Raw genomic sequence first — 12,699 nt, 5'->3', positions numbered from 1 at the left:
TTAGGTGTTGTAGAGCATAAAAGGTAATCAGATATGTTGAAAGACTGGTATAACAAAATGTTCAGTTTAATTTCTTACATGACGTGTAAAAAATTTAACAATGTCTGACAAAAGAAAAAACTAAGTAAAACTATAATTCACGAAAAAATACGCAGGTTTTAAAAATAATTTTTGCAAAGGACATGATAAAATGGCCATAATAAGCGAATTTAAAAAAAAAAGTTATGTTACTCTCAAGTCACCAGTAGCAACCTATAAATTGGTATACTCAATTTTCAGATCAAATTTGTAGTATCTGTCTGAATAATCACTATGAACCAGCAATTTCACTTTTTCATTATGACCTGTTAGAGAAACATTTACATGTGAGAATAGGGAACAAAACCTTTCACTGCAACATTATACACAAGGAGAAAACTGGAAATTCTCTAAGTGCACATTAATGGAGAAATGAATAAACTATGAAATACTATGTTAGATATAAAACATTAATAATGGTCATATCAAGGTACAAAACAATTTCGTTAACTTTTTGCTGAAGTATATATACAAGGAGAAGATTACATAAATTCTATAGGTACAACTCGATTCTCACAATGTGAACACAATTGTGTAATCAACATCAACGTCAGGCATAGCCAGTGTCCCAGACGCCCTCCTGTTGTGCTTTTCTAGTCACTTCTTTCTCAAAAGAATATTTGTACTTTCTTTTTGTTATCTTATTGCAGTAGTTTGGGTCTGTAGCTTAATTCTAACTGGAAGAAGTGGGAGCAAAATCCCTATATCATTCCCTATCTCAAAGGGAAAGCTTTCAATATCCTCTCATAAATTATCATGCTTGATATAGATTTTTTGTAGATACCCTTTATCAGATTAAGAACATTCCCTTCTACTCCTGCTTGCTAACAGTTTTTATTATAAATAGGTATGGAATTTCATCAATTTTTAAAAATCTATTGAAATGATTCTATAATTTTTCTCATTTTTGTTCATGTGGTGAATTCATTTTTCAAATAATCATCTTTGCATTTATAGAATAAACTGCATGTGGTAGTAATATATTATCTTTTATACATTGCTTGATTTGATTAATTATTGTTTGTTTAGGATTTCTACATCGATATTAATGAAAGAGGTTTGTTATATTCCCTTCTTTGTAAATTTCTTATCAGGTTTTGGTATCCAAGTTGTTCTGTTCTCATAAAACAAGTTGGCAAGTATTCTTCCCTTTCTACTACTAGAAGAAGATTGTGTAAGATTGATGCTATTTCACCCTTAAATATTGTGAAGAAATGACTAATGAAGCATCTGGGTCAGAAGACTTCTTTCTAAAATACTTTGAATTTCAGATTCAATTGCTTTAATAGATGAGAGACTAGATTTTCTATCTTTTTTTTGGGTCAGTTTTAGTAATTTTTAGAAGAAATTTTACTATTTGATGTAAATCTTAAATATGATATGCATTAGGTTGTTAATATTGTATTATTATTTGTCTATGGTATTTTTTCATTCCTGATATTTAGACTAAAAATTTATTAGTTTTATTCATCTTTTAAAAGAACCAACTTTTAGTGTTGTTGATTTTTCTCTAGTTATGTTTATTTTCAGTTTATTAATTCTTACACTTATCTTTCTTTTTCTTTTTTAGAGTTCAATTTGCTATTTTTTTCTAAATTCTTGAAATTGGTACTTGGACTACTCATTTTTTTTTTTTTTTTCTCTTTTGTTTTTCTGGAGATAGGGTCTCACCCTGTTGCTCAAATTGGAGTGCAGTGGTGTCATGGCACACTGTACCTCAAACTCCTGGGCTCAACCGATCCTCCTGCCACCTCAGGACCACATGCACGAAAGACCATGCCTGGCTAATTTTTTTTTAATTTTTATTGTTTTGTAGAAACAGGCTCTATCTATGTTACCCAGGCTGGTCTCAAACTCCTGGCCTCCAGCAAATTCTGCCTCAGCCTCCCAAAGTGCTAGGATTACAGGTGTAAGCCACTATGCCTGGCTGACTTTCTAAGATTTTAAAATTAACATTATTAGCATTTATAAAAGAATAAAAAGAACCAATAACTATATATAGGATAAATCAAATGTTTTGTCCTTAATGCAGTTAGAATATGGTAAAGGAGATCTAACATACAGAAAAGGACTATCATAAAAGGTAGAAAGTGATAAGTGTTTATAAGCGAAAACTATATAAATCTGAGAGAAGAAAGGTTATTTTCAGCTGGGAATACGAGAGAAGACTTTGTAAAAGGAGTAGTAGTTACTGGGTTTCAAAAGAGGTATAGGATAATTCTCAAATAAGTCAGCAGCCTAAATCATTAATTACATGCTCCCTTATTTTGGATATATTTATTTATTAACTGTACAACTGTACTATGAAAACTGTCACCAAGCTAATACTTTATTAAATGTTTACTATATGACAGACACAGTTCTAAGCACTATGCATTTGATCATTATTAATACTCTATGAGATAGCTGGTCTTGCTACCATCTCTATTTTACAATAGGTATAATAAGGCACTGAGGAGTTAAATAACTTGCTCAAGATCAAGCAAGTAAATGGTAGGGCTCAGATTTTAACCCAGGTCACCTGGCTTGATAGTCAAAGTGATTGAACACTATACTATGCTGCTTATTTTAAAAAAGTTCTTTATTTAACATTTAAATTATAATTGAATATTGTCATAAGGTGTTGATTATATTGTTTCACATTATAGTAGCAATCTTTTAAGCTATCACTTTTACTGATTTTATATAATAAAATACAACCAGAAAATACCAACTTGTGATGAAATAAATCTATTTAAATAAGATTTACCTTGATTCTACTGGGAAAGGTTCATAAAGAAATTTTTTATAAAAGTCTTTCTTTATGTCATGAACCAGAATTACAGCTTTGCCTTGGTCATCAAACTGTGGCCTCCCAGCACGGCCCATCATCTGGAGGACATCTTTAAAAGAGAGAACAAAGAGATAAATGTAGCATATAGCACAAGGTATATTTACTAATTATGGCATGCTTCTATAATCAACCAAATAACAAAAGAAACAGAATATTTTAATAATATGTTTGCTATCTTGATGGCTACTACTATAGTGAGTTCCCTAAATTAGTATAATTCACTCAGAAAATTGATAATTAAATAAGCAAGTAACTATGATGGAAAACTGAGTCCCCAAAGGGTCTCTCTTAACATTTATAAATGTAAGAAAGATCAAAATTCCCTTTAGCAGAATGCTTTAAAATGTTGTTTAATAGATATTACTATTTTAATTAAATTAGAAAAAGTAAAAAATAAAACATACAAAGAAAAGTCTTTTCAGCAGAGTCATTTGATTATTTTCCCCATGAATAATGAACCAATTTAGACCTTGTCTTCCCTACTCCCCTATATAAGATTTCCTTCTTTTAGCCTACATAAATCGCTGATATAACCAATGATTTATAAATAATATAGCTTTTACATGTATTCATTTAGTGAAAATATACATTGAGTGTATTTCCCTTTTCGAACCCACTGAAAATGCTTTCAGTATGTTTTAAAATATCGTAATAGACTCTTCATGCATAAGTTGTAGCAACAAATACTTTGGTTCTAGAAATCCCATGAGGTATCATTTCTAGTAAAATACATTTAAAATTAAGCAAAGTAATACTTAGTCATAACTTACTAAGGAATTTCACTAATAGCCACTGAGAAGTACTTTTACCTGTTTATAAAACCAACTTTGGTTGGTTTAATAACAAGTACTTTAAGTTACTTATTATTTACTTACTTTTGTGTAAGTAAAAGTAAATAACGCAGCAATATTTTGTATAATATTTTAACTGGAAACAAAAAGTCTATAATTACTTATCATCTGTTTAAAGGTGACCAATTTTTAAAAGTTTAATTTGTAGAAATTCTAATTTTTAATTATTCAAATTCAAATTTACTAAGGCTGAAATAGAGTTTCATGTGTTTCTGTGAATTTAAGAAAATTACCTGTAATGGGAAAATCCACGTAACGTCTTGTTTTTCCGTCATAGTATTCTGTTCCCTTAATAATTACTAAATGAGCTGGAAAGTTTACACCCCAGGCTAATGTGCTTGTAGCAATAAGAACCTAAAAAGCAAAATAAAATATCTTACATCTAAGGAAAATAAAACTTTTAACTTACATTTAAATATGTGTTCACTGGAGAAAGAAAAGTACCTGAACTTTGCAGTTTACAAATAGTTCCTCTACTGTTTTTCGGTCCCTCTCATGTAGTCCAGCATGATGCATTCCTATTCCAAAAGCAAGTGTCAACTTGAGGTTGGAATCTCTTACTGTTGCAATGATGTTCTCCATCTGCAAATAAAAATACAATTACAATATGTAGATGTATTAACGTTAAAAATTTCATATTAAGGCTATATTATTTTGTTTTTTATGTTACTATATGGACATAAAAATATATGTCCCATCTACTGTTATGATTAAAGTTTAATTAACTAAAAAGAATATCTACTTGGTGAGAATATGTACTCCAAACACACTAAAGTTTAAATATTATCAGTCTTATTTTTATGAATCAAGAGAAAAAATCTGTACATAAACCATATATCCTTTCATGAGTACAACCATTAAAAAGGATGTAATATTTCAGTGCCTTTGTTCATCTCTTGTTATAAAAAATACTGTTTTTGAAGTTCAGCGACAAAAATTTTGAAAATACGACCAAAAAATAGTGAAAAAAAAGTCAGCCATAAGCCTTTTAGATAGAAATTGTTTCAATTTATGCTTTCTTACAGAACTTAGTGACCCTGAAAAAGTCACATAACCTCTCCAAGCCCATTTCTATAACTGTAAATTTGAAATAATAACAGTAATCTTACATGTGCACTTAATCTTCCCTAAAACTCTATAATAGAAAATACTATTATTCTCCTATGTAAATTTAGTAATAATAAAAGGATATGAATGTTTTAAGTAATCAACTATTCAAAATATTTTAAGTAAACAACTATTCAAAAATTGTTTTTCAGAGAGGCACACAACTATAAATATATTAGAGTGTCAATGTTACTATGTTCTCAACACTCTGAACACTATTTAAAAAATTAAACTGGCATATTTTTGTTTACTTCTTATCTTTGATCAATAGTACAGATAGACACTTTTTTATATTTACTGGCTGTTTTCTAGTTTGTCTTTTCATTTTTTAAGTGGATATAATAGTCTTTTTTTTTCTTATTGGCTTATTTAAAAAATATATATTAAAGGTACTAATCCATTGTCCATAATGTGCTATAAATATTTTTTATTTGCATTTCATTTTATTTGTGCTTTAACTTTATAGACTTAAATTTATAAATTGGTACCTTATGTTTTGTTGCTTAGAAAACTTTTCCTAAAATATATACATATAATATAGATTTCCCTATTTCTTCAACTTCTGTTACAGTTTTTTAAAATTTAAATAACTATCTTGTAATTTATTTTCATATAGAAAATACAGTAGAAATCTAAGTTTTTTTTCCTAAATAACCAATTGTTCTAGCAATATAGGTTAAGTAATTCCTTATCTCACTTATTTTAAATGCTACATTTATTATATTCATAATTTTTACATTTTTAAACATTTCCAGCTTCAGTTTAGCTCACTAAATTGTCATATGTCTGAATGGTTTTTGAAATTCATATTTTATAAATGCTCTCTGAATATTCTAGCACTTTGTATTCTACATGGAAAATACTTAAAGTAACGTAAATTTTACGGGAAGAAAGAGCAAATCTTATTTTCTTACAAAATTTCTTGTAAAGAACTAAATAGAAAGCCCAGTTCTGGTTGGGTGTGGTGGCTCAAATCCCAGCACTTTTGGAGGCCAAGGCAGGTGGATCACTTGAGGTCTGAGGTCAGGAGATTGAGACCAGCCTGGCCAACATGGAGAAACCTCATCTCTACTAAAAATACAAAAATTAGCTGGACATGGTGGTGCATGCCTATAACCCCAGCTACTCAGGAGGCTGAGACAGGAGAATCACTTGAACCCGGAATGTAGAGGTTACAGTGAACTTAGATCATGCCAGTGCATTCCAGCTTGGGCAGCAGAGCTAGATTCTGTCTCACACACACACACAAAACAGATGAAGACAAAAAAGAAAGCCCAGTTTCCTTGTCTCAGATAGTTCTCTATGCTTGAAGCAGAGGATAACATAAGATGCAGCATAAGGAAGTTCTTTATGGGAAACTACATGAGGAGAATAATGTAAAGGCCAAGTGATTTGAGAAGACATGAGCACTGAAAAGAAGGATACATCTCTAAAGCTTCACTACCACATTCCAGCAGTAAGCAACAGTGAAGTTACTTGAAAATAGTAAATGTATAATTTTTATATGCCTGAGATAGAAGTATGAAAAAGTGACATTTTCTTCAGCTCTTACTTCCTTTTTTCTTCTATTAACAACCTCTAATGTATATAAGTATGCCTGCAATACAGTAAATATCTTGTCTATGCATAAGTCAATAAATATATCACAAAATCCCCAGCTTGAAAAACTGTTGCTACTGCTGTAGTTTAGTAAAAATGTATAACCAAAATATCCATATAATGAAACATTCCAACTGCTTTCATTCTTGTTCATTTTATTTTCATTAGTCAGAAAAATTTTCTAAGTTTTTTAAATGTGGAAGCAAGCTATTTTACACTTACAATAATCCATAAAATAGGACAATAAACTTTAGCTTTATAATAATTACTAATGTATCAAAAAAGCACTGCATAAACTAGGTGATATTTAATGACATACACATAAGAAATATTATTTTTCAACTTTCACTGAACTGAATGCAATGTATAAATAGTTCATTCTGTTTGGCCACCTAATATTCTTGTATTATTTACTTTATGAACTGTTAAGCAGGAATATGGAAATATATTAATAAGAATCCACTTTACCTTAAAATTAGCACAGGATATGTAAGCTGGTTACAATTGTATGTTATAAAGAAAGGTGCTTGTCTTGTCTCATAAACTACATGTTAGTTATTCTCAAGTGACAACTTATTACCCATTTTTTGTTCAATAGTTCACACTAAAAAATATCTTCAATTTACACTAAAAGGAACGAATTCACTTATGTCCTTGCTTCTATAATTAGTTTGAGAGATTTTTTTCAGTTTTATAACTCATATAAATATATATAACTTGTGTAATTTCTGGTGTCCCATGGCAATGCCAATCATACCCAAACTGTAATGTACCATTTGCCACAGGAAGGCTAAAGATTCCTCTGGTGAAAAGTCTGGTGAGGCATTAATATCCTTCCTTTTGCATCAGGGAAGGCTAACTCTTTCTCAATCTCCTAGCCCCCACATTCACTTAAATCAATGCAGTAAAGAACACTGTTTGCTTTATCTGAACTGGCAAAGACTTAAAATCCTCATGAAGACAATTACATACACAAAAAAACTTCATTTATTACGTGGTTTCTCTGGCTGAATTCCAAATTATTTGAACATCATAAAAAAGCAAAATTTATAGCTGTTGATCATTAAGTACAAAATACTACTAGGGTAGCCTGTACAAATTTGAAAATGTAATTTTTTTGGATTAAATACATCTTTGTTACTGTACTTAAAAATAAGTTTCATCTTGATCAAAACATCATAAGATAAGCAAAAGTTTTCAGGAACTTAGGACAATGAAAGTTTAAAACATGATAGTAGATATAATCTGTTGAGCACTTAAAATATGTCAGGCACTGTGTTTATCACTTTACAAAGATTTTCACATTTAATCCTTTATATAAAGTAATATAGTCCTAATATAACACTCAATTCATTTAAACAATCCAGTATATTTCAAATTGAAAGACCCAGAGATTTTGAATACTAAAGAGTGTATTTTCTTAGCCCTGGATCCACGAGAGAATTAAGCCCTATAAAAAATACTTGGGTTACCATCTTCTCAATTTTCCCAATGATAGCTAGTACTATTCTAGATGGAGAGGAGACAGGTTTATTTTATACATAAAATAGATGCCTTAGTACATTAAGGCTTAATTCTTGTTAAGAAGGGCTGCTATAGAATTTTTAAAAACCATGATAATTTAAACACTAATAGAGGAAGTTTTACTACCATAGCTCATTTTTGTTCAACAAATATTTGTTGTAATGTATAGGTATCTTTCCAATAAACAGCCTTTGAAATATGTCTGACTACCTGATTGTTAAAAAAAATTATTCAATATTATACATAAAAGAAAAACAGAGCTATGTTCTTCTAGGTAGTGATCTTTTTTTAAGGTTGGGGGGAGGAGGCACATATGTAAACTGTTGAACCATTTACTTTAACTTAATAGATTTTTTTTTCCATTTTATATTTATTATACTCAAAAAGCTTTTGTAGAAAGATAGATTCCATTTAAGTAGATACATTACTCTGTGCCTGAAATGCATTCCAGTCAGAATATAATTCAGTGAGCTGATGACAACATTGGCTCCAAAAGAAAGGAGGAGACCAGATTGGACAAGAATGAGCTAACAGATTGTGCAGCCCAATTCTGTCCTTTTGAGTGTGATATATTGTTTCAAGATGCTAAAAACCCATACTTTCTCAAAGCATATCTGTTGTGCTGGTTTTCTCATTTTCACAGAATCCTCATTATCAGAACTCTGTACTCTTTTCAAAGCATGTCAGACTCAGACCATATGCCACTGAATAATGCTTATCAATTGTCTAAAATGCCCAATAAAAGAGACACCACAGAAGAATCATAAAAGTTACAAAGATTCTTTTAAATAAAAATAATTAAATATATCATATCTGGTACAGATGTTAAATGAAATTAAAATTTTTTTTTATAATCACCAAACGTTCAAACATTAATTTCTTATAATACAACTCTATATGATAAACCCCATACATTAAAGGAAGAGAAGCTAACAATAAAACACTTTAGATCATTCTATTAATACACTAATAAAAAAATAACTCAAGAAATAAAAGAATTAAAAAGAATAGTTTATAAACTTTATCAATACTCCCAAAATTTATACTCCCTTGCTCTTTCTGAAGCTCAAAGACAACCATACCTCAAAATGATTTATCATAGTCTTAACATAGAAATATATTTATATGTGATTAAATTACATGTGAAATAAATATATAAGTGAAATAGGAATTAAATGTACAAACGAAATGCAAATAATAACAGCTAAATCTTTGCTATGTCTGCCAAATAAACACAATACTATTTTCAATGTTTGCTTTTTATATTGGCCTAATTCTTTTTTTCTGTCCTTTTTTTTTTTTTTCCTTAAGAAAGCATGCTCACATTTGTCTTAAAAATTTTTTTGAGGTGGTGGGTACAAGCAGAATCTTATTACATGTCTAGACTGTGTAGTGGTCAAGTCAGGGCTTTTAGGGTACCCATTACCTGCATTATGTACATTGTACCCATTAAGTAATTATTAAGTAATTTCTCATCATCAACCTCCCTCCATCTACCACTCTCACCCTTCCAAGTCTCCATTATGTATTATTCCCCTCTCTACATCTATTTGTATACATTAAATTTATTTTTATTTTTATTTTTTGTGGGTGCATAGTCATATGTATACATTTTTTAGTACTCACTTGTGAGTGAGAACATGTAATATTTGGCTTTCTGTGTCTGGCTTATTTCACTTAAGATAACGACCTATAGTTCCATCCATGCTTCTGCAAAAGACATGACTTTATTCTTTTTTATGCCTGAACAGTATTCCATTATATATATACATTTTCTTTATCCAATCATTATTGATGGATTCTCAGGATGATTTCAATCATTTATTGATGGATACTTAGGGTGATTCCATATCTTTGTTATTGTGAATAGTGCTGAAATAAATATATAAGTGCAGGTATCTTTTTGATAGACTGATTTTTTTTCCTTTGAGTAGACACCTAGTAGTAACATTGCTAAATGGAATGGTAGTTTTTTTTAGTTTTTCTGAGAAATCTCCAGACTATTTTCCATAGAGGTTGTTCTAATTTACATTCCCACCAATAGTGTGTAAGAGTTCCCTTTCCTCTTCATCCTCACAGATGATAATAGCTATTCTGACTGGGGTAAAATAATATTCCATTGTGGTTTTAGTTTGCATTTTTATGATGATTAGTGATGTTGAGCATTTTTTCATATACTCCTTGGCCATTTGTATGTCCTCTTTTGAAAATGCCTATTTATGCCCCTTGCACTTGGCCTAATTCTTAATAAAAGCAGTATCAAAACTGAGTTGCAGGGTAAGATATTAAATATTTTTTCTGATTAACATTTTTAATTTAATTTACCATGCTTTTGGTAGAATATCCCAGTGTAAGTACTTCATATTTATTTCTGAATATAACTTTTATGTTTATTTCCATCGTCGAAGAATTCTGATTCTAACTCACACTTAGCATTTCCATATATTGAAAAACTTTAAAAATGCAGATAAAGGTAATGAAAGGGACATTATAAAGCTTTCTAAACTGGTATATTGTTAAATGGGTAATTATGATATTAAATTAATTAAATTTGTGAAGGATCACAGGCAAAAAGGTATAAATTTAAGATCAAATTTGACAATAGCTCTCAAGAAAATAACTTGCTTATAAGGTATAATTTCACATTGCTATATTATCACAGTAATAACAGTAACATTTATTGAACATTTAACTATATTTCAGTATTTTAAATGTATTAACACATGTAATCCTCACAACATTCCTATGAGGATGGGTTTCTTATTATTCTCTTTTACAGTTGAAGAGATGGTGCTCAGAGAGTAATCCTACGAAGGCCACATAGCTTGCACCAGGCAGTCAGTATTGACAAAGAAGCCTGGCTCCAGTCCATGCTCTCAAGCACAATGCCACCCTCTAATCACTACATGAATAAGAGAGGTATTCAGTTAACTGCTGAAAGTAATAATATTATTAATCAGGCTTAAGGCTGAGCCCCATTGTTTTTGACTATATGCAGAAAACAAGTAAGATTTGAAATAATGAGTAACATATTCAACTTATAGCTGGAAAACTCTATCCAGATGATTTATAAATCTATTTTTTCTTTATTATTTGAGTATTTCTGCTTCTATGCCTAAAAATGAAACACATCTAAAATTATTTTTTCTAAACTAAAATACTATCGTTATCAACTACCTCATGATTGAGAATGGCACAGCTCTTGTTGGCTGCTCTCGTTTGGTATTTCAGCCTCTGATTTTTCTTTTTTTTTTTTCTTTCATTTATTAAATAAAATTTTCGAGATGGAGTCTCACTCTGTCACCCAGGCTGGAGTGCAGTGGCATGATCTTGACTCACTGCAACCTCTGCCTCCTGGACTCAGGTGATTCTCCTCCCTCAGCTCCCAAGTAGCTGGGGATACTGGTATGCGCCACCACACCGGGCCAGGCTTGTCTCAAAATTCTCACATCATGTGATCCACCCACCTTGGCCTCCCAAAGTGCTGGGATTACAGGTGTGAGCCACCGTGCCCAGCTCAGCTACTGATTTTTCTTTATTTTTATTGCACTTTTGTCTCCATCGAATTCCCCCTACACCCACCATGACTTTTCCATCTTATCTGTTTAATACTGTTGTCAATGATTCCAATTACTGTAAGGCACAGTAAAATAGCACAGACTCTAGGTTAGCTACCCTGTTTTGAGTTCCTAAGCTGCCACTTGCTTGCTTGTGCTATCTGGACAATCACTTAATCCTTTTAAATTTCAGTTTTTACATCTGTAAGATGCGGATAATAAAAACTACTCTTTGAGAATTCATGATAAAATGTGATAATATAAACTTTTACTGAATTCTAAAGAACTCTATATAAATATATCACTTAATACTTAGTTTAGTAAAAGTAAACTACTATTACGCTTAGTAATAATTGATATATTTTGCCTACTTCTTCAATAGGATATACATGCTACCAACTAAGGCAAAATAAAATAGAACAGTTTCCTATCACGTAACTCAAGGATACTGAATAGCTACTCTAAATTGCAGAAATATTTCACAAGGCCCAACTGGGTTCAAACATCCAATGCTCAGTGAATCTTTAGATAATATCTGTTTGACATTTAGTATTCTCAGCTTAATAGTTTATTTACTGGTCAGTCATTTAGAGGTGTGAGGTTTGACCAAAACAGAAAGCATCTGGAGTGGGAATTTTGTACAATGAGCCAAATTTATTTTAGTTCTATAAAAAAACAGGTCCATTGAGTTAGAAATGATGTGGTTACCCTGCATTAAATTCAACTTAATTTCTGATTTAAAACAATTTCAAAATCCATCTTCAACATCTAGTACTAACTTCTTACCTATAAGAAGAGGCCAATATCTATCTATATGGTGAATTAACAGGCAAATAAATTGAAGAAAACTATAGTAAAATGTCATTAGTAGAATCCCCACCAAATCTGAACTTGGGATGATTTTGAATAAAGCAAAGCTATAGTTCATCTCTGTAAGTCTACTAATATTTTACTTGTAATTAGATTAGGTGGATTATGTTTAGCTTAAAATGATAAGCTGCTCTAGCATCTAAAAACATGCTTTAGTATTAAACATGTGAAAACGCTATCCATCTTATTCTTCATGAAAGTGTTCTTTGTATGCACCTGCATTAGAGTTCTCATAAATTCACTCTGAAGCACTGTGCAAAATTATAATAGGCACATCCCA

The 12,699-nt window shown here is 30.7% G+C and overlaps 1 protein-coding gene across 4 annotated transcripts in view; it reads right to left on the bottom strand.

The window, feature by feature from the left end:
- The window catches only part of ASCC3 (activating signal cointegrator 1 complex subunit 3), a 361,254-nt gene that overhangs the window by 121,242 nt on the left and 227,313 nt on the right, over positions 1-12,699 (bottom strand). For all 4 annotated transcript variants that reach the window (XM_032275177.1, XM_032275179.1, XM_032275178.1 and 1 more), the window contains exons 31-33: positions 4,207-4,344; positions 3,996-4,116; positions 2,828-2,960 (exon numbers count right to left, since the gene is read on the bottom strand). In XM_032275177.1, the coding sequence (XP_032131068.1) occupies positions 2,828-2,960; positions 3,996-4,116; positions 4,207-4,344 (392 nt within the window). The remainder of the gene's footprint in view (positions 1-2,827; positions 2,961-3,995; positions 4,117-4,206; positions 4,345-12,699) is intronic.

The sequence above is a fragment of the Sapajus apella genome, unplaced genomic scaffold, assembly GCF_009761245.1.
Source record: "Sapajus apella isolate SASKATOON/1434 unplaced genomic scaffold, GSC_monkey_1.0 scaffold6, whole genome shotgun sequence".
Classification (NCBI taxonomy): Eukaryota; Metazoa; Chordata; class Mammalia; order Primates; family Cebidae; genus Sapajus; species Sapajus apella.
The sequence above is the reverse complement of the archived record's forward strand: the minus strand, read 5'-3'. Positions and strand labels throughout refer to the sequence as shown.